At 45.6% G+C, this 24,814-nt stretch overlaps 1 protein-coding gene across 1 annotated transcript in view; it reads right to left on the reverse strand.

Annotated features, from left to right (window-relative positions):
* Positions 1–24,814, reverse strand: part of FKBP15 (FKBP prolyl isomerase family member 15) — a 104,710-nt gene that overhangs the window by 19,341 nt on the left and 60,555 nt on the right. Inside the window, exons 14-23 of the mRNA XM_068247990.1 lie at positions 23,413–23,524; positions 20,817–20,926; positions 20,616–20,729; positions 17,783–17,877; positions 14,045–14,147; positions 12,178–12,349; positions 11,960–12,096; positions 1,897–2,043; positions 1,711–1,800; positions 517–618 (exon numbers count right to left, since the gene is read on the reverse strand). Coding sequence (XP_068104091.1) covers positions 517–618; positions 1,711–1,800; positions 1,897–2,043; positions 11,960–12,096; positions 12,178–12,349; positions 14,045–14,147; positions 17,783–17,877; positions 20,616–20,729; positions 20,817–20,926; positions 23,413–23,524 — 1,182 coding nt within the window. The remainder of the gene's footprint in view (positions 1–516; positions 619–1,710; positions 1,801–1,896; positions 2,044–11,959; positions 12,097–12,177; positions 12,350–14,044; positions 14,148–17,782; positions 17,878–20,615; positions 20,730–20,816; positions 20,927–23,412; positions 23,525–24,814) is intronic.

Here is a 24,814-nt window from a genome sequence, read left to right on the forward strand (position 1 = left end):
ACAGCCATAACCCCCTCCCCCCACAGACACACACCCTTCTCCCCACAACAAACTTAACCTCCCCCCCCCCTCCGCACACAGTATCTGAGTCTTCAACCCTCCTACACACACAGGCCATATTGCCACCCACACACACTTGCACCCCCACCACCTTCCTTTATCCCCCCCCCCCCTTCATCCCATGCGCTACACTTGCCACACGAACCCGCCAAAACCACACTTGGCTGTCCCCATTCATCCCATGCTCTACACTAGCACCCCCTTCCCAACACACAGAGGCTATAGTACTACCCACACACTTCCATTGCACCCCCACCACCCTCCTTTACCTCCCCCCCGCCCACTTGGCTACCCCATTCACTACACTTGCGCCCCCCCCCCCCCTTCCCTGACACACACGGCAATTATACCACTCCCACTTCCACCCCCACCAGCCTCCTTTTCCCCCCTACAGGACGCACTTTTCTCCACAGACAAACACTCACACAGAGCAGTATGTGTGTAGAGGTTGCTCACCCCCTGCAGTTGTTCCTTTTCTAGGTTTGTGTCACTTTCTCTGGCCCGCGCGGCCCTGAGCTGCTCACTGAGGGAGGTGATCTGGTTCTGGAGCTGAGAGCACTGCCAGGAAACACAAAGCACACTAATCACAAACAATAGGCATGTAGCCAGGGATCTTACTGACAAACGTAAGAAACACATCAGAACCAGAAGTTTAAAAGTACGGAGGGTTTTCAGGGCTATTCTGACATCTTGCCCCGCCTCCTCCCTGCATAAATCCTGTATAATCGTGTATGTGGAGTTTACTCCACTTAAAGTGTACCCGAGGTGGATACAATTGGCACAAATGGGACACAGACACATGTTCCCATCTAAAGGACATGTCGCTGTGTCCATTCCACGCAGCTCTACGTGTCCCCTACGCCCCCCACTGGATTGAAGTGACAAGGAGCTTTTCGGCAATCCTAGAGAGGAAGGGACGTCCTTAGCAAGAGAAGCACGCCTGCATAACGTCATAACGCCCCTTCCTCGCCCCTCAGGCCATCCTACTGGCTCTCCCCGCCTTTCTCCTGCCCACTTTTCCTCCTCTGTGTGCTCTCTGCTGTCGGAGGAGAGCAGAGAGCTGTCTGTGCAAGGTTGTGACCCCAAAGGTCACAAAGTGAAAGTAGTAGCTGGTGGATGAACGGAGCGACGTGGGACATCAAGCAGCGGCTCAATCTTCTCAGGGAGAAACCCTGCTTCTGGTATGTTTATTTTACTATACTGCCCCGCCTTGGGTTCTTAAAAAGAGTGAAGTGGATGAATGAGAGAGGAGGAATGCAGTCCACCAACCTATATGCAAGTATACAAGGAGGGGATAGCTGTGATCTCCGCAGACATCTGGATACAGATCAAAGATTTAAATAAGATGCAGATTTATGGTCCACCGTTTCTACCATGCACCCGATCAAACATGTCGGACCAGATATTTTCCAGCTTGATCAATACATTTGACTGATTTCAGCCTGAAATGAGTCGACTCATCGATCAGGCATTCTTTTTATAGCACCGATTTGTATACGATTCAACAAAATTAAGGAGTTGGATGGTCGATCGGGCCGCAAAATGGCTAGACGTATTATTGCCTGCAGCCAATCAAAATCCTCCTTGTTCCAGTTCTCTCTGCACCAGTCTTGATAAACGAGCCCCACTATTTCTTAGTGGAGGGATCACCTTGTCTTTCAGCGGTTGGAGCTGTGCGGCCTGATCCTGGAGATCCAGCAGTCTTTGCTCCTCCCGATCACGGCTGGAGGATGATGACAACTAAGGAGACAGGACACGATTATGAAGTGTTGGGACTTGCACCCCACAGATTTCCGCTATCAAAGAAGAACAAGGTTTCATATCACTCCTGCTCACCTGCTCCTGGGCAGCCTGCTCGCGGGTTTTCTTCAGCAACTGCCTCAGATTCTCAGTCTCTTCCTGGAAGTTCCTCCGCAAGTCTTCAAGCTCCTCCTCCGCCCGCTGCCGCTCCTGCTGAGACTTCCTCTTCCTGTCTGCAAGACTCTGCACCGCAAAGCAGGACATTATTGTAAATACACAGGTACAGTGAGAGACAATCTCCCCTCCTTACAGCTTTCCTGCCCTAGTGATATAACCTATATTAAAAGCTTTTAACCACCCTGGCGTTCTGATAAGATCGCCAGGGAGGCTGCGGGAGGGTTTTTTTTAAATTAAAAAAAAACTATTTCATGCAGCCAACTGAAAGTTGGCTGCATGAAAGCCCACTAGAGGGCGCTCCGGAGGCGTTCTTCCGATCGCCTCCGGCGCCCAGAATAAACAAGGAAGGCCGCAATGAGCGGCCTTCCTTGTTTTGCTTACACCGTCGCCATAGCGACGAGCGGAGTGACGTCATGGACGTCAGCCGACGTCCTGACGTCAGACGCCTCCGATCCAGCCCTTAGCGCTGGCCGGAACTTTTTGTTCCGGCTGCGCAGGGCTCAGGCGGCTGGGGGGACCCTCTTTCGCCGCTGCTCGCGGCGAATCGCCGCAGAGCGGCGGCGATCGGGCAGCACACGCGGCTGGCAAAGTGCCGGCTGCGTGTGCTGCTCTTTATTTGGCGCAAATCGGCCCAGCAGGGCCTGAGCGGCAGCCTCCGGCGGTGATGGACGAGCTGAGCTCGTCCATACCGCCCAGGTGGTTAATGGTTGAAAATACCTTCATTACTCACTTATCAGTGAACACCACTGCTCCTTAAGAAAAGGTGGGGGGAAAGGCTGCGCGTCCATAAACACATGCTGCAATTGAATGGTTAATCGCACAGGCATACACCGCCTCTGCTAGACTGAAAAATGCATGCCCTGCATCCAAGACAAGTGCTAACATTTATTTCGGATGCAGTTTAATAAATGTTAGCACTTGTCTTGGATGCAGGGCATGCATTTTTCAGTCTAGCAGAGGCGGTGTATGCCTGTGCGATTAACCATTCAATTGCAACATGTGTTTAGGGGCGCGCAGCCTTTCCCCCCACCTTTCCTTAACTTTGTAACTATGTAACTGTCAGGTTAGCTGCTCCCAGCCCCTCCTCCTGAGTTTCCTGTTTGCATAATAAGTAGTAGCAGATTTGCATATGATTTGTATCTGAATTGAATGCAAAGTGTGCAGAAAATCTATTTAGGTGCTGCACACTGAGCTGGTGGTCATTTCGGATGCAGCTTTAGTGGTATGCGCTGGCGTTCTCCTCGCTGTTCAACCACTGCTCCTTGTACTGACTAAGCTAACTCATTCACATTTCTTCTCACTCCTCTCTGTCAAGCTCTTCACTGGTTGTTAATTAGCCAGAGGATCAATTTCAAACTCTTAACACTAACCTACAAAGTTCTCTACAATCTCTCTCCCGGTACATCTCCTCACTAGTCTCCAGATACCAACCCAACTGCAATCTCAGATCTACACATGACCTCCTTTTGTCCTCCTCTAGAATCTCCTCCTCGCATTCATGTATACAAGATTTCTCACATGCCTCACCTCTCCTCTGGAATACTTTCCACCACACATCAGTCACTCACTAGTGCCTCTAGCTAAATTGTATACTACATATTATATACTACCCCAACTCTTGTTTCTTACTTATTCCAGTGGGTAGTTGTGACGAATCAACGTTTATTCGTCCTAAAAAAGTAGTTAGAGCCTTATAAAATATTCCCTGTCGCAACTATTAAAAAGTGACAGCAGAGGGAAAGGCTTGGTTTATAAGAAGATCAGGGGAGCCAGGGGTTAACAGTTCCTCTCCCTGGTCAAATGCTAACAAACCCTGGCTCTTTGGTAGCTTCTAATTACATAGCTTCCCTCCAAGGGTGGAATTTGTCACCTAGCCTTGCTGGGGGTTATACAGCCCATAAATCACAGATAAGGCTGACATATATCGTAAACCCCAAGTTTCTGGCAGAATGGTGTCTCTAACATTCTCACCTCCACATAGAACTAGCAAATGCCCAGATCTTATCAGTTTCTCTCTGGAAGCAGCTGACCTGCTGTGACCTCAGGAATCCCAATATTCATATGTTCTCCATATTTCCTTCATAATTCCTGGCATAGCAGATCTCCCTGCCCATGAAATCTGCACAGGTTGTGGGATTCCACAGGGTGCTGGTTCTGACAGGTTTACGGACCAATCGGACTGCCAGATCTAGCGTAAGATTGTTTTAAAATCACCCTCTAATACCCCAGGGGTCTGATCCCCCAAGTTTGGTATCAACGTTCTTGATAAATTCTGACAAACCTAAAAATGTTATTAGATTTAACCTAACTTGTACGGTTTGCAGATGAGCACACTTATGATTCAGGTAAATTTTTGTCTCTATGAGAGGGGCAGAGATCTCCTATTCCAAAGAGGTGTGTGATCCACGCCCCCTAACCCCTCCTTGCTGGAGTGGGGGCTATAACCAGACAGAGCCCAGAAAGCTCTGGGTCCTTTACCTTCAATCTGATGCCTAGTAACATCCTGGCAGCCCGCAAGGACACGGGCAAAAACCTCCATCTTGGAACATCAGGGAGCCCCTGATGAGTCCGGCGTGAGGACGAAACGCGTAGGACGGAGCGTAACGTCTGAAGTCACGCGCACACCCGGAAGCGAGTGGACCGGCCGGTCACCGTTACTAGCGCGGAATCACATTAGCTATTCGGCTGGAGGAAGGAATAGAGCGGGACGCCGCGGAGCGGGACATCCTTCATACTTCAGCGGATGGGCATCGGTGGAAGTGATTTGTGACATGCTTGAACTTGCCCTGGATGAGTAAGTGTGTTTCTATGTGCGTCCAGAGGCAAGCATTTGCAGTTTTACGCTACGTTTTCTTTTTCTTTTATTAGTTTTATTTGAGATCTATCGGAATAAAAGACCTCAGGAGAGGTTAAATTTTATGAACAGGAGTGAGAGAATTTTGTTCGCAAGGCTGTACTGAGCGCTGTTTCCACCTGTCTATAGAGGTGGGCTCTATTTGGTGAGCATATTGTTGTGTAGGGAGTGGGACCCCCACGGCATGGAATGAGAGCACAGTTTTCACAAAGTGACACCACTGAGGAGTTCATTTTAATTTAATTCTATTTGAACAGTATTACCCTATGTCGAGAATTGCTTTCCTTGCAGGACTTTACCATGTACATATGGATATGAACACTGCCTAAAATCCACCATTAATTAAGGTGGTCTGAATTCGGTGAGCATATAAGGAGAAGGGGTGTGGGTCTATGAATTTATGACATCAGCCTTCACAATTCACTGGAGCACTTTTGGGTGGCGTGTTGCATACTACTGATAATCTGAACGTTATCACCCTATGTGGAGAATTTTTTTATTTTTCTAGGAGTGGTGAATTCAACTGTATTCTCCCACTGAACCTCTAACAGTGATCCTAAAGGTGGATGGAAAATACCTTCTGAATTAATTCTTGAGGACTTTTGTAAGATAAACTGTAGCCTTTCAAAAAACTAGGTACAGAATCTGGTGAGCGCAGCAGTTAAACTTGAACATGAGAGGGGCAGAGATCTCCTATTCCAAAGAGGTGTGTGATCCACGCCCCCTAACCCCTCCTTGCTGGAGTGGGGGCTATAACCAGACAGAGCCCAGAAAGCTCTGGGTCCTTTACCTTCAATCTGATGCCTAGTAACATCCTGGCAGCCCGCAAGGACACGGGCCAAAACCTCCATCTTGGAACTTTCTAACAAAGGCCTGTTGGCCGCATGGCAACCGCCATTTTGGACATTACGCCAAAGACTTGCGATTGCCGCATGGACTACCAATAACGGTATTTGAACTGTGTATATTCAGACATTCTGTTCCTTTTCCTCTTTTCTCTCGGTCAATCAATCTGTTCTAAAATAAGCTGTGTGTATGTAGTTTAGAAATAAACTAACGATTTTTATCGTTCAGTCTTGTGCCTGTTCTGGTCATCTGATTGCTGCTATAACGAATCTGCCCTCTGAAGAGTCAGTCATACTACCGCATTGTTTTATGGTTTGCTTATAAATTGTTGATTTGCTAGCTAGGTTGTAAATAACCGTTTCTTCCTTCTAGGATTAGCTAGTACCAGATTTCCTGTGCGAAATCGATAACTTTAGTTTCTCGAGTGTAAACACAATTCGAGATTGCATCATATAGGGACCCAGTAGCCTTTCTTTAACGTCACATTGCTCACAGTCTTTAAGCCGTCGGAAGTGACTATTCCCCAAACGGTGACTGGAGCGTGTTGAACGTGATTGGGCTGGCTACCTTATTATGATAGTGTTGGGGTCTCCTCGCCCCAGTTGGAGACTGTCTGCTCCATTCATCCAATCAGACAGTGGTGGCAGTTTACCCGATTTCCAGCGCGAAATCGATATTTTTAGTTTACCGATTGTATATACAATCAGAATTGTACATGTATGGGCACCTCCAACCAATCTTAACCGTTTACTACGCACACAGTGAATTTGCCTCCAGCAGTCTCTAGTGCATGAGACCTGCATGGCAACAGTGGCCTAGTAATACGGGATTGGTGGATGTTTGTCCCATTACATATTGTCGGCAGCTGCGCGACCAATCTTTATTGTCAGTCTGTTCACCATACTTCCTGCGTATGCTAACGGGAGCAGATTAGACGGGATTGGCACGCTCTGTCGCCCTTTACTTTCTTCCCTCTGACGATCCAGCAACCGGTCTCGTTGTCCGTCTGCGCCCGTACTTCCTGCGTACGCTAACGGGAGCAGATCTCGACGGGATCGCGGGGCTGGATTGTCACAGTAGTAAGCTTGGAAGGGTAGGGCTCTCTCAGGCCCAGTTTACACTGGCAATTAAGTGGCAAATTAATCTGTGAAAACTGATCAGATTATGGTTGATCAGATCCATTTTCACTCTGTTGCCGCTCAGCTGCTTCCGTTCCATTTCCCCATATCCCATCCCCCCCAGTGGATTTTGCTGGCTAGAACCTTCCGTTTTTTCACTAGTGTGAAGAAAGTTCCATTTTCTCATTGCCCCCAATGCAGTGCTTCAGCTTCCGTTTCCATTCCGATGGGCTCAGCGGTCTGGAAAAATTGCTGCAGAACCAAATTTTCGGATCAAGCGGAATGGATCCGTTCTAAGAGACCAATGTGAACGGATCCATAGGTTAACATTGGATCCGTTTGCATCAGTTAGGGACGTTTCGTTAGGATTCGCGAACGGACCGGTTTTTTTTCCACCAATGAGAACCAGACCTCACTCTTCTGTGTCTTGGAATCTGTTGTACATTTTGTTCATCGTGTTACATTTGTCACTGTAATTATTGTGTCTACCAATTCTGTATTATGTACCCGTGTCCATATTTTGTATATACCACTGTCTGTATTATTATGTACCCATGTCCATATTTTGTATATACCACTGTCTGTATTATTATGTACCCATGTCCATATTTTGTATATGTTACGGCCAGAACCCGAAGTTTGGCCAGAACTAGAAGTGGCCGGCCACTTCGGGTTCTGGCCGGCCAATGTGCGAACTGGCCGCTGCGCTGCGGCTAATGTGAGAAATGCAACAATTCATGTAAGGTTAATGTTATGTTGTGGCAGCGGGCAAGCAAATGTATCACATCTTACTTTATTCAATGAAATTAAGCCGCCCGGCTTTTTCTCTGCCTCTCTCTCCTCCCCCCGCCTCTCTCTCCTCCGGAGTCGTTCGTCGCGGCAGGGGAATCCTGCCGTTCTTGCAGAGCGGGTGCTGACAGAAGCAATGTCTGCAGCCTCCCCGCTCTGCTCTCCTGCCGCGAGGAACGACTCTCGGGGACACGCGTGTCCCTTCCGGCTGCCCATAAGAGAAGGAGAGAGAAGCGGGGGGAGGAGAGAGGCAGAGAAAAAGCCGGCGGCTTAATGTCATTGAATAAAGTAAGATGTGATACATTTGCCCGCTGCGCTGCGGCCACAACATAACATTAACCTTACAGGAATTGTTGCATTTCTCACATTGGCCGCAGCGCAGCGGCCAGTTCGCACATTGGCCGGCCAGAACCCGAAGTGGCCGGCCACTTCTAGTTCTGGCCGTAACATATATACCACTGTCTGTATTATTATGTACCCCATGTTTTGTTTCTTATTCTGTACAGAGCCACGGAACATGTTGGCGCTTAAAAAAAAAAATCAATAATAACCTATAGAGCTGCAGTGTTCTTCTGGCCTTTGGTGTGTGAGGATCTGGGAGGGGTGTGAGAAGCCTGTGACACCACCTCCCTCTAGTTCATTCCTGTGTTAAAGCGGTATTGTCACCATAAAAATCTAATTTCAACAGCAACTGGTCTGAGTGTATTAAGTGATAAAGATTCTAATCCTGCATTCAAAACTTGCAAAACTTTTTCTTCTCTTATGGTTTGTAGTTATCACATACGTTAGGAGCACTGGCCCTAGTGCCAAACAGTGACAACGAGTTGAATGCTGGGAGTTATTTTTATCTATAATATATTCCTCCTCTTCCATTTATTTCCCTGCCAGCTTCTTATCTGAAACACCTCTGCTCACTTGTGTTTACAAGCAAAGCTGAGGTGACTCAGCGATTGGAGGATAAGAAAGTGCAGTTCCTAGTATACACCTCAGTGTGAGTCTCTGAAGACTCTGGGAGGAGGGCAGCTAATGAATACACAATGAGCAAGAGAAGGGGGGGGGACAAAAGTCAGGGAGGATATGATGTCAGCATTAGCTTGGCAAGATGGCCACTGCCTAGAATAGGATTTTCTGCTTTTCCATTGTAAAATTCACAGGAATCAGTACGTGGATAGCACAATACATCTGTTATCTAAGTAGAAGTAGTATTTATCTACTTATATACAGTATGTGTTTTTTATTTCTAGGTTAGCATGGGTGTCGCTTGTACTTTAACAGCCCAGCAACAGGCGGAATAGGGACAGTGTGAACCCAGCACTAGTGCAAGGAGGAGATAAAAAGTAAACTCTGAGGATGAAGTCACATGGTTAGAATTATTATTGATTTATATAGCGCCAGCATCTTCCCTGGCACTGGTTGTCCAAGTGGAGGCATTTCAAGCAGAAGTAAACTCGTGCACAGGAGATAAGAACACAGAGAAATCCACCCTGTGTGCTTTCACAAAGAGAAAAGCCTGCCTAAATCTCCCATATTTTAAAGTATTCAGCAAGTGTAAATCAAGGCTTTCAGCTCTGTCTGAACTGTGCCAAGGTTCTCTGCTAATATGTAAACACAGGAGGTTAACCCTTTATGTGCTCCCAGAAAACCATTAAAGGGGAGCTGAAGAGAGAGGTATATGGAGGCTGCCATGTTTAATTTCCTTTTAAGCAATACCAGTTGCCTGGCAGCCCTGCTGTTCCTCTTCCTCTAATACTATTAGCCATAGCCCCTGAACAAGCATGCAGCAGATCAGGCGTTTCAGACTTTAAAGGAGAACTGTAGTGAGGGGTATATGGAGGCTGCCATATTAATTTCCTTTTACGCAATACCAGTTACCTGGCTGTCCTGCTGAGCTATCTGCCTGCAGAATCACACCAGAAACAAGCATGAAGCTAATCTTGTCAGATCTGACAAAAATGTCAGAAACACCTGATCTGCTGCATGCTTGTTCTGGGCCTATGACTAAAAGTATTAGAAGCAGAGGATCAGCAGGATAGCCAAGCAACTGGTGTTGCTTAACCTCCTTAGCGTTCTGGACGAGCTGAGCTCGTCCAGTGACGCCGGAGGGTGCCGCTCAGGCCCTGCTTGGCCGATTTTCACCAAATAAAAAGGAGCACACGCAGCCGGCACTTTGCCAGCCACGTGTGCCACCTGATTGCCGCCGCAGCGCGGCGATGCGCCGCGTGCATCGCGAAAGAGGTTCCCCCCAGCCGCCCGAGCCCAGCGCAGCCGAACCAAACAGTTCCGGCCAGCGCTAAGGGCTGGATCGGAGGCGGCTGACGTCAGGACGTCACTCCGCTCGTCGCCATGGCGACGAGGAAAGCAAAACAGGAAGGGCCGCTCATCGCTTTCAGTTGGCTGCATGAAAAAGTTTTTTTTTAAGAAAAAAAAAAACGTCCGGTCGCCAGCCTGGCGATCTTAACCATTTACCGCCATCCTAACGTATTAAAACGTCATGCTTACCGCTATTAACAGCAACATGACGTTTTAATACGTCGCGCATTCCCGCCGCTGCTACCGCCGTGTGTCCGCCGCTACCGCCGCCATTACCGTCGGGATCCCGTGCTGGGCGATTGGGGAAGAGGACTGAACAGTCCTCTACCCAATCGCAGTGCCTGGAGTGAATGGACGTGACCGCGAACAGCGGCTGCGTCCATTCACATAAACAGGAAATGTAACAGTTTAATAAAGTGTGTAAAAAAAAAAAAAAAAAAAGTGAACACGTCCTATGAGTGTTCACCAGCGCCATCTTGTGGCCAAAAAGTATATTACACTTACAAAATACATACATTTTCAAGTATATACACATCATTAATAAAATTACACTTCCAACCCTCCCCCCCAAAAAAAACACTTGTAAAAAAAAAAAATCAGCTTAAAAAAAATAAATAAATAGTTGCCTTAGGGACTCAGCTTTTTTTATTCTATATTTTATGGGGGAAAATTAATTTTAATTTATTACATAGGGGCTTGTAATTATGGCCAGAACAAACAGAAAAATAACCACTTATATTTCAAAATAATATACTGTCGCCATACATTGTGGTAGGGACATAATCTAAACGGTTTAATTATCGGGACCACTGGGCAAATAAAACGTGTTTGTTTTATCCACAGGAGAATGTTTAATTTTAAAACTATAAAGGCTGAACACTGAGAAATAATGATTTTTTTTTCTTTTTTTTTCTGTTTTTCTCATTAAAATGCATTTAGAATAAAAAAATTCTTAGCAAAATGTACTATCCACAGAAAGCCTAATTGGTGGCGAAAAAAACGAGGTATAGATCATTTTCTTGTGATAAGTAGTAATAAAGTTATTAGGGAATAAAAGGGAGGAGCGCTGACAACTGAAAATTGCTCTGGTCCGTTAGGATAAAAACCCTTGGGGGTGAACTGGTTAATAGAATGCCGGGTAGGTTAAAAGGTAATCGATATGGCAGCCTCTATATACCTCTCACTACAGTTCTCCTTTAAAGCTGCAGTGACCATTTTAGTAAAAAATAGCCTGGTCACTAGGGGGAAGGGGTTTAACACCACGGTCCTCAAGTGGTTAAGAGGGGTGCGTTCCTTCTGTTGAGTACTTAAAGAGAACCAGAGACGAAGCACCCTCATGTATTTTATTACATTTATCAGTGGGAACATGACAGTAAACACCTACCCTGCTTTTAGTTTTATTCTTCTCAGTCTAATGTATCTGTTATCAACTGTGATAAGAATCCACCGACTATTCAGTCGAGGTTTGACCTGGAATCATTATAGCTGAGTCACTCTTCTGTGGAGTCTTTTCAAGCCCAAGCCTTCGCCCTCCTGGCTCAGATTTCATACTCTGAGCTGTTGACATAGGAGGGGCTGCTGCTGCCGAGAAAGAAGCTCTGAAACAGTGCATCTGTGTGCAGTGTGCAGCCAGTCATCTACTGTATGAAGTTTCATTTCTATGAGAGACAATTCCTACAGGCAGCCACATAGCATACCAAAATAATAGTTGAAAGCAGACAGATGAAAGGCTGCAGCAGCCCTGCTTGTCTATAGTCTCATAGAGGCTAGACCGCACATCCAGAACAGCTCATAACCTGGAAGCAGAACAGGTATGAGCCGGCGGCCATATTGGATATTTCCTGGAGTAATAATGGATAAAAAAAACACTCAAAAAGGCACACCAGAGTGGCAAAATTATCAGGTAGAGCATTTATTCTTTACAAGCTATCAACTGATATGTTTATTTTGTGTGAACGTTCATCTCTGGTTCCCTTTAAGTGGTGCAGGTTGGGTTAATAGAGAAAATAACTGGAAAGCAGTTTAAAGTCTAGAATCTGATGCAAATAAGGACAAAGTTAATCACCTTTTCCAAGTTTTCTTTCTCCACCTTCAAGTCAGAGACCTCCTCCTCCAGCGCCGCCAGCCTCAGCTCCAGATTCCGCCGGCTCTCCTTCTCGGTCTTGGCCCGATTCCTGGTCTGCTCTGATGCCTCCTTCACCTCTGGAACAGTAATATAACTATTACATGCAGGACTGAAAGCTGTGCTCTACTGCCCCCAGCAGGTGCGGAGGATGAACTAACCTATGAGCTGCACCTGTACAGATGTGAGCTCAGTGCGACATTTCTCAGCCTCCTGCTGGGCCGCCGCCAGCTGAGTCCGCAGCTCCATCTCCCTCTTCTGGTGAGCCGTGACTTCCAGCTGCAGACGGGACACCTGGCCGGTCGCAGCCGACAGCTCCTCCGCCACCTTAGCCTGTGACACATACAGAGCTCAGGTCATGCATCAGTCACCGGGGTGAGACTGCAGGAAGGGGTAACTAGAGGGTGACCATAGCCACCAGAAGGATGACACACCCCAAACTAGTATTTCAGTTAAAGATGGATGGATGGATGGATGGATACTGGCTGGCTAACGTGACCAGGGATAAGGACAGTAAGTGACATGACTATGTGCTCTGTAAAGTGTTGCAGGAGATGTCAGTGCTATATACACAATAGTAATATGGCAGGACTTTAGATTATGACTATGGCAGGGATTAGATTGTGAGCACCTTTGAGGGACAGTCAGTGACATAACTATGTACTGCGTAAAGTGCTGCAGAGGATGACAGTGCTATATAAATACAGAATAATATAGTAGGACATTACACTAGGACTATGGTAGGATTAGCGTGAGAGCTCCTCTGAGGACAATAAACAGTAAACCTTCATGTGCACACGGCGTTAGCACACGAGTGCTAAACTTTTCATGCGAAAACATGCGCGCATAATGGTTTGCATGCGTAAAGCTTTTACACATGCTAACTTTGTTAGCACCCTTTTGTGAATCAAGCCCTATTGGTTCATTCCTGAATCCATTAAGAACTGAAATATCCTTTTTAGGTGGGCTAATGCCAATTACTCTAAAAATGATGACGAGATGGACTTTACTGAGATGTAGTGATAATGGAAAGACAAACTGAAACAAGCAGCGAAGGTAGATGAAGGAAGAGAGAAGCCCCCAAACCTCACCTGGTAGATGCCCTCATCTATGTGCAAAGCATGCTGGGAAAGAGAAAGCAGGCACAGTCAAAAAAAAAGCCAGCCAATAAGAGTTTACGACAGACAAGCAGGTTTTCTTGTACAGCAAAGAAGTGAGAACACCTCTACACACCACATGCGGGATCTCCCAGCACCAACAGACACACAAAGCTCACAGATTCACCACTCACTAATAAAGATAAATATACACAAGTTAAGCAGAGAAATAGATTACATCCAGCAACATAGCAGAAGCCCAAACAAGACTTTGACTCTCACAACCAGATTGTGACAAAACTACCAGCCCTCTAATATGCAGCACCCTCCCCTCTGTGGCTGAGAAGCCACTGGTGAACACTTGTACAGTAGGCTTCCAGTTGATGGGCTAGATTGCCTATTTAGACATGTCCCGGCGTTGCTCTTGTCCTCAGGGGTGTACCCCCCCCCCCCCCCGGAAGTTGCTCCAAGCGGTGCAGAGCGATTCTAAACTGTGTCGGGGGGGGGGGGAGGGGGTTTGCGCTTCAGACATTTCTTTTTGTCCCCAGTTCAGGGGTGCCATTAGCTACCTACAAACACTAGATTAGTCTTGGCTGTGGCAGCCAGTAAAGACAGCCTCCGGTAAGAATCTAGCTTGTGCCACCTAAACATCCATCATGTGGGATCTTTAGCAACCCTGATCATCATAACAGCCCCAGATCTCGGTTCCTCCTATATACCCTGCCCTCGTGACAGCGCTCTGTAGTGCGTTGTCCCTCTGCCCCCTCCATAGCAACAGACACATCACTTCACTAGCAAAAGTCAGTAAATCTACAGTTGAGTTAGCTGAGTTTAACATAACCATTTCAGTTTGAACAGCCGATTGTGCTCTGGACTATACCATTGCCCTGTGGCAGGGGTGACACGAGTACTGGCTGCGATACTAACGTACCTTTTCTTGCATGGCGTGCAGCATTTTAGCTTGTGTGTTGTCTGAGGAAGTCTTCAGAGAGTCATTCCTCTGTTCCATTAGCATGTTACTCTGCTCCACGTACCTGTCCAGAGAACACAGACACCGCAGTCAGCTCTGTGGCTCTGCAGCAATGAGGACCTAGTTATCGAAACAGTAACTTTGGGTACCACATGGAGCATCTGGGAGCTGCCTGCCATAGCTCGAAATACTCACTGTGCAAAAGCCCGAGCCCAAATTACGATAGATACAGTGCACTTCAGGCGCCAGGCGAAAAGCCGGAGCTCGAATTACAAAAATAAAGGTGGTGTGGTAATTAAAGAGAAACTCAGAGCAAAAATTTTACTTTATCCCAATCAGTAGCTGATACCCCCTTTTACATGAGAAATCTATTTCTTTTCACACACAGACCATCAGGGGGCGCTGTATGCTTGATATTGGGGTGAAACCCCTCCCACAGGAAACCCCTCCCACAAGAAAAGTTTGAACTTTTGGAAGTTTCCTGTCTGGGAACCTTGTTGCATTGTGGAAAATAGCTGTTTACAGCGGTTTCCAACTGCCAAAAACCATGCAGCAGCTACATCACCTGCCAACAGTAAAATGTTCACTGGAGTTTCTCTTTAAAGAAAACCTGAACTGAAAATTAAAAGTCAAAATAAGCATACACAAGTCATACTCACCTCCTGTGTAATCTACTCCTCAATCTCTTTCTCCTCTCCTGCGTCCTGTTTGTCCACTGTGATCAAGGGAATTCTCCGTCCACCATTTTGAAAATAGTCATTACCCCATAACAGCTTCCTGGTCAGCACACTGTTAAACTGTAATATTGCCCACTTGAGCCATAGGGAAGCATGGACATTACCGGGCACATCAGTGGTCCACTCAGCTATAACTGACAGCAACTGATATATTTAACACAAAATGTTGTCAGAACTGGAAGGGATCATTGTCAGAAGAAAATGGTGAGCTTCTGAGGGGAACTGATGGCAAGGTAACTATGTAATGTTCATTTGAAGTTACCTCATGTGTTTATTTTAAATAATTGTACTCCGTACAGGTTCCCTTTAAAGTGAACCTCCGGACTAAAAATCTACTCAGCAGCACTGAAAAGGCTTAGAGTTTCCTTAACAGTTTCACCGAATCAGAACTTTGTTTTTCTTACCAAAGCCTCATTTTTAGCTGCACAATCCACCCAATCAAAGAAAATTGCCCAGGCATTGGCATTTTTACCCTGATGCTGTGTGAAGCATAATGGGATTTCTGATGATGTTCTCGTTGCCTAGCAGCTGGGAGGGATGATCAGCACACAGGACAGTTGGAACTTTGTCTCATGCTCCCTGTCACATCCTTTCAACCAAAAAGATGGCTGCACCCATGAAATCACAAACATTTGCCCGTTCCTTTAAACAGGGTGGGTAAGAGATTATATTACCTATCTATTTTAATTAACATAACTAATGTAACTTAAGGGATACTGTAGGGGGTCGGGGGAAAATGAGTTGAACTTACCTGGGGCTTCTAATGATCCCCTGCAGACATCCTGTACCCGCGCAGCCACTCACCGATGCTCCGGCCCCACCTCCGGTTCACTTTTGGAATCTCAGACTTTAAAGTCGGAAAACCACTACGCCTGTGTTGCCGTGTCATCGCTCGCGCTGATGTCACCAGGAGCCTACTGCGCAAGACCAGTATGGTCTGTGTCTGCACAGTACGCTCCTGGTGACCTCAGCGGGAGCGAGGACACGGCAACGCAGACACAGTGGTTTTCCGACTTTAAAGTCTGAGATTCCAGAAGTGAACCAGAGGCGGGGCCGGAGCATTGGGGAGTGGCTGCACGGGCACAGGATGTCTGTGGGGGACCATTAGAAGCCCTAGGTAAGTTCAACTCATTTTCCCCCGACCTCCCTACAGTATCCCTTTAATGACAGCATGTTTGTTTAGGCTGGAGTTCCTCTTTAAGGATGAAGTAATGTTCACACTTCAGCACTCCTCCCATTCATTCGCCAATAATTGCATCACACCAAAATGATCTAGATCTAGACTTTTTGCAGGTGGTACTTGTTTTCAGTAATTCTTTTCAATGCATTTTACAGGGAAAAACGAGGAAAAAGATGAAAATTACACTATTTCTCCTATTTCATCCACTATAGTTTTAAGATAAACAATGCTACTGTAGATAAAAACATAATTTTCCCATTTGTCCTGGGTATGATAACATTTAAAACTATGTTCCTAGTAAAATATTTTTACAGTATTTGGAAATAAAGGTGTTTTTTTCTGTAGTGTTTTTTGTACCCTATCAATAATCACAAGCCCTCATTTGCAACAGAAATATAACCTCATGACATACATATTAAAAAAGCTGAGTCCCTAAGGCAAGGGTCCCCAAACGTTTTGGGTCGAGGGCGGGGTCAACATACTTCAGACTGCTGGGGGGCCGGAGTATACATAGAAGTCTTTGCGGGCCAGACAGTGATGCATACTAAGGTGACAACCTTCAGTCCAATTGGTCAACAGTGTCACCTGATGTGGAATTTAATTGGAAACCAACGAATTACTGCTTTCTGGCTTCATTCTATATGTGAACCACCAATATTTAAAAATGTAGCTGACCACATCTATAATACTGTGTGTGTGTGTGTGTGTGTGTGTGTGTGTGTGTGTGTGGTGTGTGTGGTGTGTGTGGTGTGTGTGGTGTGTGTGGTGTGTGTGGTGTGTGTGGTGTGTGTGGTGTGTGTGGTGTGTGTGGTGTGTGTGGTGTGTGTGGTGTGTGTGGTGTGTGTGGTGTGTGTGGTGTGTGTGGTGTGTGTGGTGTGTGTATATGTGTGTGTGTGTGTGTGTGTGTGTGTGTGTGTGTGTGTGTGTGTGTGTGTGTGTGTGTGTGTGTGTGTGTGTGTGTGTGTGTGTGTGTGTGTGTGTGTGTGTGTGTGTGTGTGTGTGTGTGTGTGTGTGTGTGTGTGTGGTAAAAAAGCCTCGGGGGGCCACATGTGGTCCGCGGGCCTTAGTTTGAGGACCACTGCCCTAAGGTAACTATTTATGTATTTTTATGCGGTTACTTAATTTTGGTAACTATGGGGAAGGTGGGTTAGAAGGGGTTAATAGCTATAGTACATTTTTAATGCATTTTTATTTTCCTCTTTGGTCCAAAGATGGGGCTACACACTATCCTGGGCTACCAGGAAGTGTTTAGCCTTTTTTTTTTTTTTTTTTTTTTTGTACTACACTTTTTTACTTTCATTCTTTTGAATTAACATGGCTCCCGATTGAAGTCATGTTCATTCACATACAGGCACTTTGGCTCAGGGAAGACCTGTTCCCGCTCAGCATGCTGCAGGCTTGTTTCAGGTGTGTGATTCAGAGACAACTTCAGCCAGAAAAAGCAGCAGAACTGCCAAGCAACTGGTATTGTTTAAAGAGAAATACATATGGCAGCCTCCATGTCCCTCTCACTTTAGGTTCCCTATAAGGCTGTATTCACAGTGGGACGTTGTGTTTTAACGCGACGTTAAAGTCGCATCGTGTTTGTGTTAAGAGGTAAGGCACTGCAAGCAGTGAGTTACCACAACGCAACAATTTCAATGCGACTTTAACGTCGCACTGGATTAGCATTGCAGTGCAGTAAGCTGCGTTATAAGACTTTATTAGGTACGACCAAAACATCCCACTGTGAATGCGACCTTAACCTGGAGAGAGGGCGATGTGCATTTGCGGTGGTTTTACCTCTGGTTGCGGTGAATAAGCTCCCCGATTTTTGCATTTTGCTCCTCTATGCGGCTGCTTTTGTCCAGGACCTCCTGCTTGAGTCTCTCATTTTCCTAAGATTAGACAGAGATTTGACATTAATTCATCAAAGCCAGTTCTGGCATTCTTCTCAAACCTCTGAAGAGACTAACAAAAATGTCATCCTTTTTTCTACTATCCTACAAGCTCCTAAACCTATTCTAATGTGCTCTGGCTTACTGCAGCACTTTCTACTATCACCGTCTCTGTAATAAATCAACTTATCTTTCCCCTGTGGGATTTGTCGCCCTGTGTCTGGAAAGCTGCCAACTCTTAAGTGTTGTTGATCTGTTATGCACGCCCCCTTCCACGCCCCCTGTATGCACACTCCCGTGTGTGTTATTTAGATTAGGCAGCCTCTCTGCTCTCTCAGTGAGAGAAGAGAGCTTTACAAGCTGGATAAATCGTCCTCTGTTAGGCTGTGAAAGGAGCTGGGCTGTCACATGCTGAGGAATTACAGACAAGGCAGAGCTGTCTGCAGGAAGAAACAATCAGCCTGTCACTCTTCAGGGAGAAGGAAAACACACAAATGATCTCTTGAGATTCAAAAGAAAGGCTGTATACAGCCTGCTTGTGTATGGATGTATTTTCTATGTGTGGACATACTGTACATCAACCTACTTCTGGTTTTGGTGGGCATTTTGTTTGTTTATAAACAAACTTTTTAAAACTGTTTTTGACTACTTTTAATGCGGCGGGGAGCGGCGAAATTGTGACAGAGGGTAATAGGAGATGTCCCCTAACGCACTGGTATGTTTACTTTTGTGCGATTTTAACAATACAGATTCTCTTCAATCTGTCCGCAACACAGACTTAAAGGACACCTGAAGTGAGAAGAATAAAGAGTCTGTCATATGTATTTCCTCGTCAGATCTGACAATTTTAGTATTTATGTAGCGCCGACATATTACGCAGCGCTGTACAGAGTATATTGTCTCATCACTAACTGTCCCTCAGAGGGGCTCACAATGTAATCCCTACCATAGTCATATGTCTAGGTATGTATCATGTAGTGTATGTATTATAAGGCCAATTTTAGGGAGGGAGACAATTAACCTATCTGTATGTTTTTGGGATGTGGGAGGAAACTGGGGTGCCCAGAGAAAACCCACGCAATTCACAGAGAGAACATACAAACTCCTTGCAGATGTTGACCTGGCTGGGATTCGAACCGGGGACCCAGCGCTGCAAGGCAAGAGCACTAACCACTACGCCACCATGCTGCCCAGCACGTCAGAAACACCTGAACTACTGCATATACTTGTTCAGGGTCTATGGCTGAAATGATTGGAGGCAGAGGATCAGCAGGATAGCCAGGCAACTAGTATTGCTTAAAAAGAAATCAATACGGCAGCCACCATATCCCTCCCGCTTCAGTATCCATTTAAAGGATGCCCGAGGTGACACATGACATGATGAGATAGACATGTGTATGTACAGTGCCCCTAGCACACAAATCCCTATGCTGTGTTCCTTTTTTCTTTCTCTGTCTGAAAGAGTTAAATATCAGGTATGTAAGTATATGACTCAGACAGGAAGTGACTACAATGTGACCCCTCACTGATAAGAAATTCCAACTATAATACACTTTCCTAGCAGAAAATGACTTGAGAACAGGAAAGAGAAAAATCGGTCAATAGTTCATAGATTTTAGCTCTGGCATACTGCAATAAATTGTCATTGAGCAAAAACCAACAGTTAAAATTTAAAAATTAGATTTAAGCATAAAATAAAACTGTGGAATATCTTAAAAAGTCATTTTTAGGAGAAGGAAGATAGATATAATCATTTATTTCATTCGGTTTTTTTTCGCCTCGGGTGTCCTTTAAAGAGAACCAGAGGAGGGGTTCTCACTTAGTTCGTTTCCTCCAAAGCCCCCCCTGCACGCTGTCAGACCCCATAAAACGCGCAGCGTGTCGCAGCCGGCTGTGTTTAACCCACTAATGTCGGTCTCGCCTCTCCCCCGCCTCCTGAATCTCTCCGGTCCCCGCCCACGTCCCTTCTCTCCCCGCTGATTGGAGGGAAGGGATGCGGGCGGGCACCGGAGCGATTCAGGAGGCGGGGGAGCAGCCGAGACTGAAATTCGTGAGGTTAACACAGCCGCATAGCGCGGCTGTGTTTTATGGGGTCTGGCTGAGCGCAGGGGGGGCTTTGGAGGGAACTAACTAGAAACAGAGGCTGGGCTCTATAGGCAGACCCAGCCTCTGTATAAGAATTGCGATGTAAGAACCCCGCCTCGGGTTCTCTTTAAAGTTAATTTTTACTTTGGTAATATGTGCACAACCACTAGTAAAGTTTGACTGATAACAGTGTGTAAGGGGTGAGTACTCTCTGTGTGCGTTTCCTACAGGCACTCCGGTTTCCTCCCACATCCCAAACACATACAGGTAACTTAACTAGCGTCTTCCCAAAATTGGCCCTAGACTACAATACATACACTTTGTGATACATACAGAACGACTCTGATATACTCTTTACAGCACTGCAGAAGAGGTCAGCGCTATATTAATACTAAATAATTATAATACTAACTATATAGCCTAGGCCAAGCATCCCTGGGACGGTGGGGCTACATACCAATTTACAGCAATATATAGCAATAGGAAGTATTTCTGATGCTGAAACCAGGAAAATTACCATACAAGTGGGCATCCTAAATAATTTTTTACATTCTACTATATATCACTACAGGGCCTCTTAGCATAAATCCTTCTTGCCACTGCCCATAAATATGGGTGTAATAAAGCTCCCTTGCAGCATTACACCGGATTACCTGGACGATGCGCTGGATATTGTTCATGATCATGGCGCTCTCCATGGTGATGGAGGATATTCCGGGGAGGAGGAGGGAGGACCCAGAGGTGTTCTCCTTTTGCAGGTTGTCCACCTGAGCAGAAAGACCAGGAAGTGAGAAGGAGGGAGGGACTCAGGGCAGCACTCAGAAGGCAACATGTGGAAGGGGTGGTAGACGTACTTTGGAGGCCAAGTTGTCGATCTTGTCAACAACTTTGCTAATGGCCATGCGGATCTCCGTGTTCTGCTGCCGGGCTTCCGTCATCAGGAACGACGTGACGTCACCAGAGGCTGGATAATGAGGAAGGGGAGATTCAGGGCAAGGTCAGGCAAAATGAGCCAGGAACAGGTCAGAACTGAATCTTACATCCCCGCCACATCAGTGTAATGAAGAACAATCCACTTGCTAAGGACTCTACATTCCACATTCATAGGGCTGGACAGCACACCACTCCAAGCATACATATGAATCAGCTGCCAGATTTGGGTAAAGCCGATGAACTGCTCACCCTGCTCCTGCACAAGTCCCGTCGGCGGTAAAGGGAAGGTTCAGGGTGGATACAAAAAATAAAAATGCGAATCCACTTACCTAGGGCTTCCTCCAGCCCGTGGCAGGCAGGACCGTGCCCTCGGCGCCGCTCCGCAGGCTCCCAGTCTCCTCCGGTGGCCGACTCGACCTGGCCAAGTCTTGCGTCATTTGATATGTTGGGGAAACTTTTTTGCCAAGAAATGGCAAAAAGCTGGAGATCAAGTTATGCCCAGCCCAAATAAAAAACAGATTTCAGATGAGAATGTGGTTTGAAGCCCAACTCCAAAGAAAGACACTAATGAATGCAAAAATAATTTACATTTTCTTAAAGGGAACCCAAAGTGGGAGGGATATGGAGGCTGCCATATTTATTTCCTTTCCTTTTAAAGAGACTCTGTAACAACATTTTCAGCCTTATTTCTTCTATCCTATAAGTTCCTATACCTGTTCTAATGTGGTGTGTATTACTGCAGCCTTTCCTAGTTGCACAGTGGCTGTATTATCTCTGTTATATAATCTAATCTTTCCTCTGACGGCTTTGTCGGGTTCAGGCACTCAGGCACGAATGTGCTACTCTGTAATAGGGAGAAGCTATACACACCCTCTCCACGCCCCCTGCAGGCTCTGTAGGAGTCACAGACTAGGCTCCTCTCAGCCTATAACATGCTATGTCTTTTGTTTGTAAACACTGCCTAAAACTGGCAATTACAAGCCAGGATTGCAGCAGGGAGTGGCAGAAACAGTACAGAGGGGCCCAGGAGAACATAACGAATAGAATGGTATGCTTTTTAGAGTACAGATTCTCTTTAAGCAATGCATATTTCCTGGCTGTCCTGCTGATTCCTCCGCCTCTAATACTTTTAGCCATAGACCCTGAACAAGCATGCAGATCAGATGTTTCTGACCAAAGTCTGACAAGATTAGCTGCATGCTTGTTTCAGGTGTGTGATTTAGACACTACTGATGACAAAGATCAGCAGGGCTGCCAGGCAACTCGTATTGTTTAAAAGGAAACAAATATGGCAGCCTCCATTGCCCCCACACCCCTCACCTCAGGTTCCTTTTAAACATCAAAACAATTAAATCTCATGCCATGCAGATTACTAAGAGAAAGTGTGAACTGGGAGCTGGGCTTTAGAAGAGACTGGTTTGGTTCATACTATACCAGATTGGAAATATGTAATGTTTGAACCATGGGCTTCACTCACTGCATATATTTTACCATGATTCAGGGGTACTTAATAAAAATAAATAAATGTTTGGTGGCCGGCAATAGTCTAGAAGCCTCGTCTCGTAAAACAGTGCTGGATATTGTATTGTTTAAGGTGAACCCGAGATGAGAAGTATATGGAGGCTGCCATATTTATTTCCTTTTAAGCAGAACCAGTTGCCTAACAGCCCTGCTGATCCTCTGCCTCTAATACTATTAGCCATAGCCCCTGAACAAGCATGCAGCAGATCAGATGTTTCTGACATTATTGTCAGATCTGACAAGATTAGCTGCATGCTTGTTTCATGAGTGTAATTCAGCCACTACTGCAGCCAAAGGGATCAGCAGGGCTGCCAGGCAACTGGTATTGCTTAACAGGAAAGAAATATATGCCTCCATATCCATTTAAACTCAGGAGACCAGGGTTCGAATCTCGGCTCTACCTGTTCAGTAAGGCTACGTTTCCACTGTAGCGTTACATTTTCGCCTGCAAAAAATAAGATATATTACAAGATTTTTCTGATTGGTGAAAAATCGCATGTAAATTTGTACGCGTTTTTATGCGAATTTTTGTACACAAAAATTCGCATTTGTTAAATATACATAATCTGCCTAGTAACAGCTTAGTCATGATTACTGACAACTTCCTGTAACCATGGCTTTACTGCGAATTTTCACACAAATAACGCGAAAATTCGCACTGCCTATACAAAGCATTGGACGCGAATCGTACGCGATGTCCGAAAATATGATGCAGGACCTCAGATTTTTTTCACGCGTACGAACTTGTACGAAAATTTGCATAGAGTGGAAACGGCTGCATTGACTAACATTAGTTTTAAAATTTATGCGAATTTTATGAGCAGAAAAACTGACACAACGCACAAGTGGAAACCAAGCCTAAGCCAGCACCTATTCAGTAAGGAGACATTGGGCAAGACTCCTTAACATTGCTACTGCCTATAAAGCGCATGCCCTAGTGGCTGCAGCTCTGGTGCTTTGAGTCAGCGATATAAAATGTTCTGTGTCTTGTCGTACCTTGATAAGGTGCTGGCTGCTGCACAGGAGCAGGATAGATGTGTGAGACAGGTTGCAGTTGGGTGGCGGCAGCAGGATTAGGCGGGTAAGCGTACTGGATTCCGGTATACGGCTGTAAGAGAAGTACAAATTATTTCTGTGTGTTAAGCCATGGAAGAATTAGTGCAGAAACTGCATTAGACAGCGCTGCATTATCTGAAAGCTCCTGAGGCCTTGTAAACTAAAATACATGAATGCACCTTGTGTAAAAGTGTAAGTGCAGCGACACACATGCAGATAGATTTGAGCAGGGCAGAAGGAGTACTTATTATTATTATTAAGTATTTATATAGCGCCGACATATTAACATACTTCAACCCATTCTAGCAAATTTGGGGATTACAAAATTATGAACTTGTACATAAACCATAAGTAGTATTCATAGACAAAAAACACATCAAGGTATGGTAGAAAAGCATTTATAGACAATTATGGAGTAATCCTAAAGAACATATACAGGTCCTTCTCAAAAAATTAGCATATTGTGATAAAGTTCATTATTTTCTGTAATGTACTGATAAACATTAGACTTTCATATATTTTAGATTCATTACACAAAACTCAATCATCAATATTAAAACAATAAAAGGCTTTAACTACTTCAGTTTTGAAGTAGTTCAAGCCTTTTATTGTTTTAATATTGATGATTTTGGCATACAGCTCATGAAAACCCCAAATTCCTATCTTAAAAAATTAGCATATCATGAAAAGGTTCTCTAAACGAGCTATTAACCTGAATCAACAAATTAACTCTAAACACCTGCAAAAGATTCCTGACGCTTTTAAAAACTCCCAGCCTTGTTCATTATTCAAAACCACAATCATGGGTAGGACTGCCGACCTGACTGCTGTCCAGAAGGCCATCATTGACACCCTCAAGCAAGAGGGTAAGACACAGAAAGAAATTTCTGAACGAATAGGCTGTTCTCAGAGTGCTGTATCAAGGCACCTCAGTGGGAAGTCTGTGGGAAGGGAAAAGTGTGGCAGAAAACGATGCACAACGAGAAGAGGTGACCGGAACCTGAGGAAGATTGTGGAAAAGGACCGATTCCAGAACTTGGGGGACCTGCGGAAGCAGTGGACTGAGTCTGGAGTAGAAACATCCAGAGCCACCGTGTACAGGCGTGTGCAGGAAATTGGCTTCAGGTGCCGCATTCCCCAGGTCAAGCCACTTTTGAACCAGAAACAGCGGCAGAAGCACCTGACCTGGGCTACAGAGAAGCAGCACTGGACTGTTGCTCAGTGGTCCAAAGTACTTTTTTCGGATGAAAGCAACTTTTGCATGTCATTCGGAAATCAAGGTGCCAGAGTCTGGAGGAAGAATGGGGAGAGGGAAATGCCAAAATGCCTGAAGTCCAGTGTC

The sequence above is a fragment of the Hyperolius riggenbachi genome, chromosome 8 (genome assembly GCF_040937935.1).
Source record: "Hyperolius riggenbachi isolate aHypRig1 chromosome 8, aHypRig1.pri, whole genome shotgun sequence".
Classification (NCBI taxonomy): Eukaryota; Metazoa; Chordata; class Amphibia; order Anura; family Hyperoliidae; genus Hyperolius; species Hyperolius riggenbachi.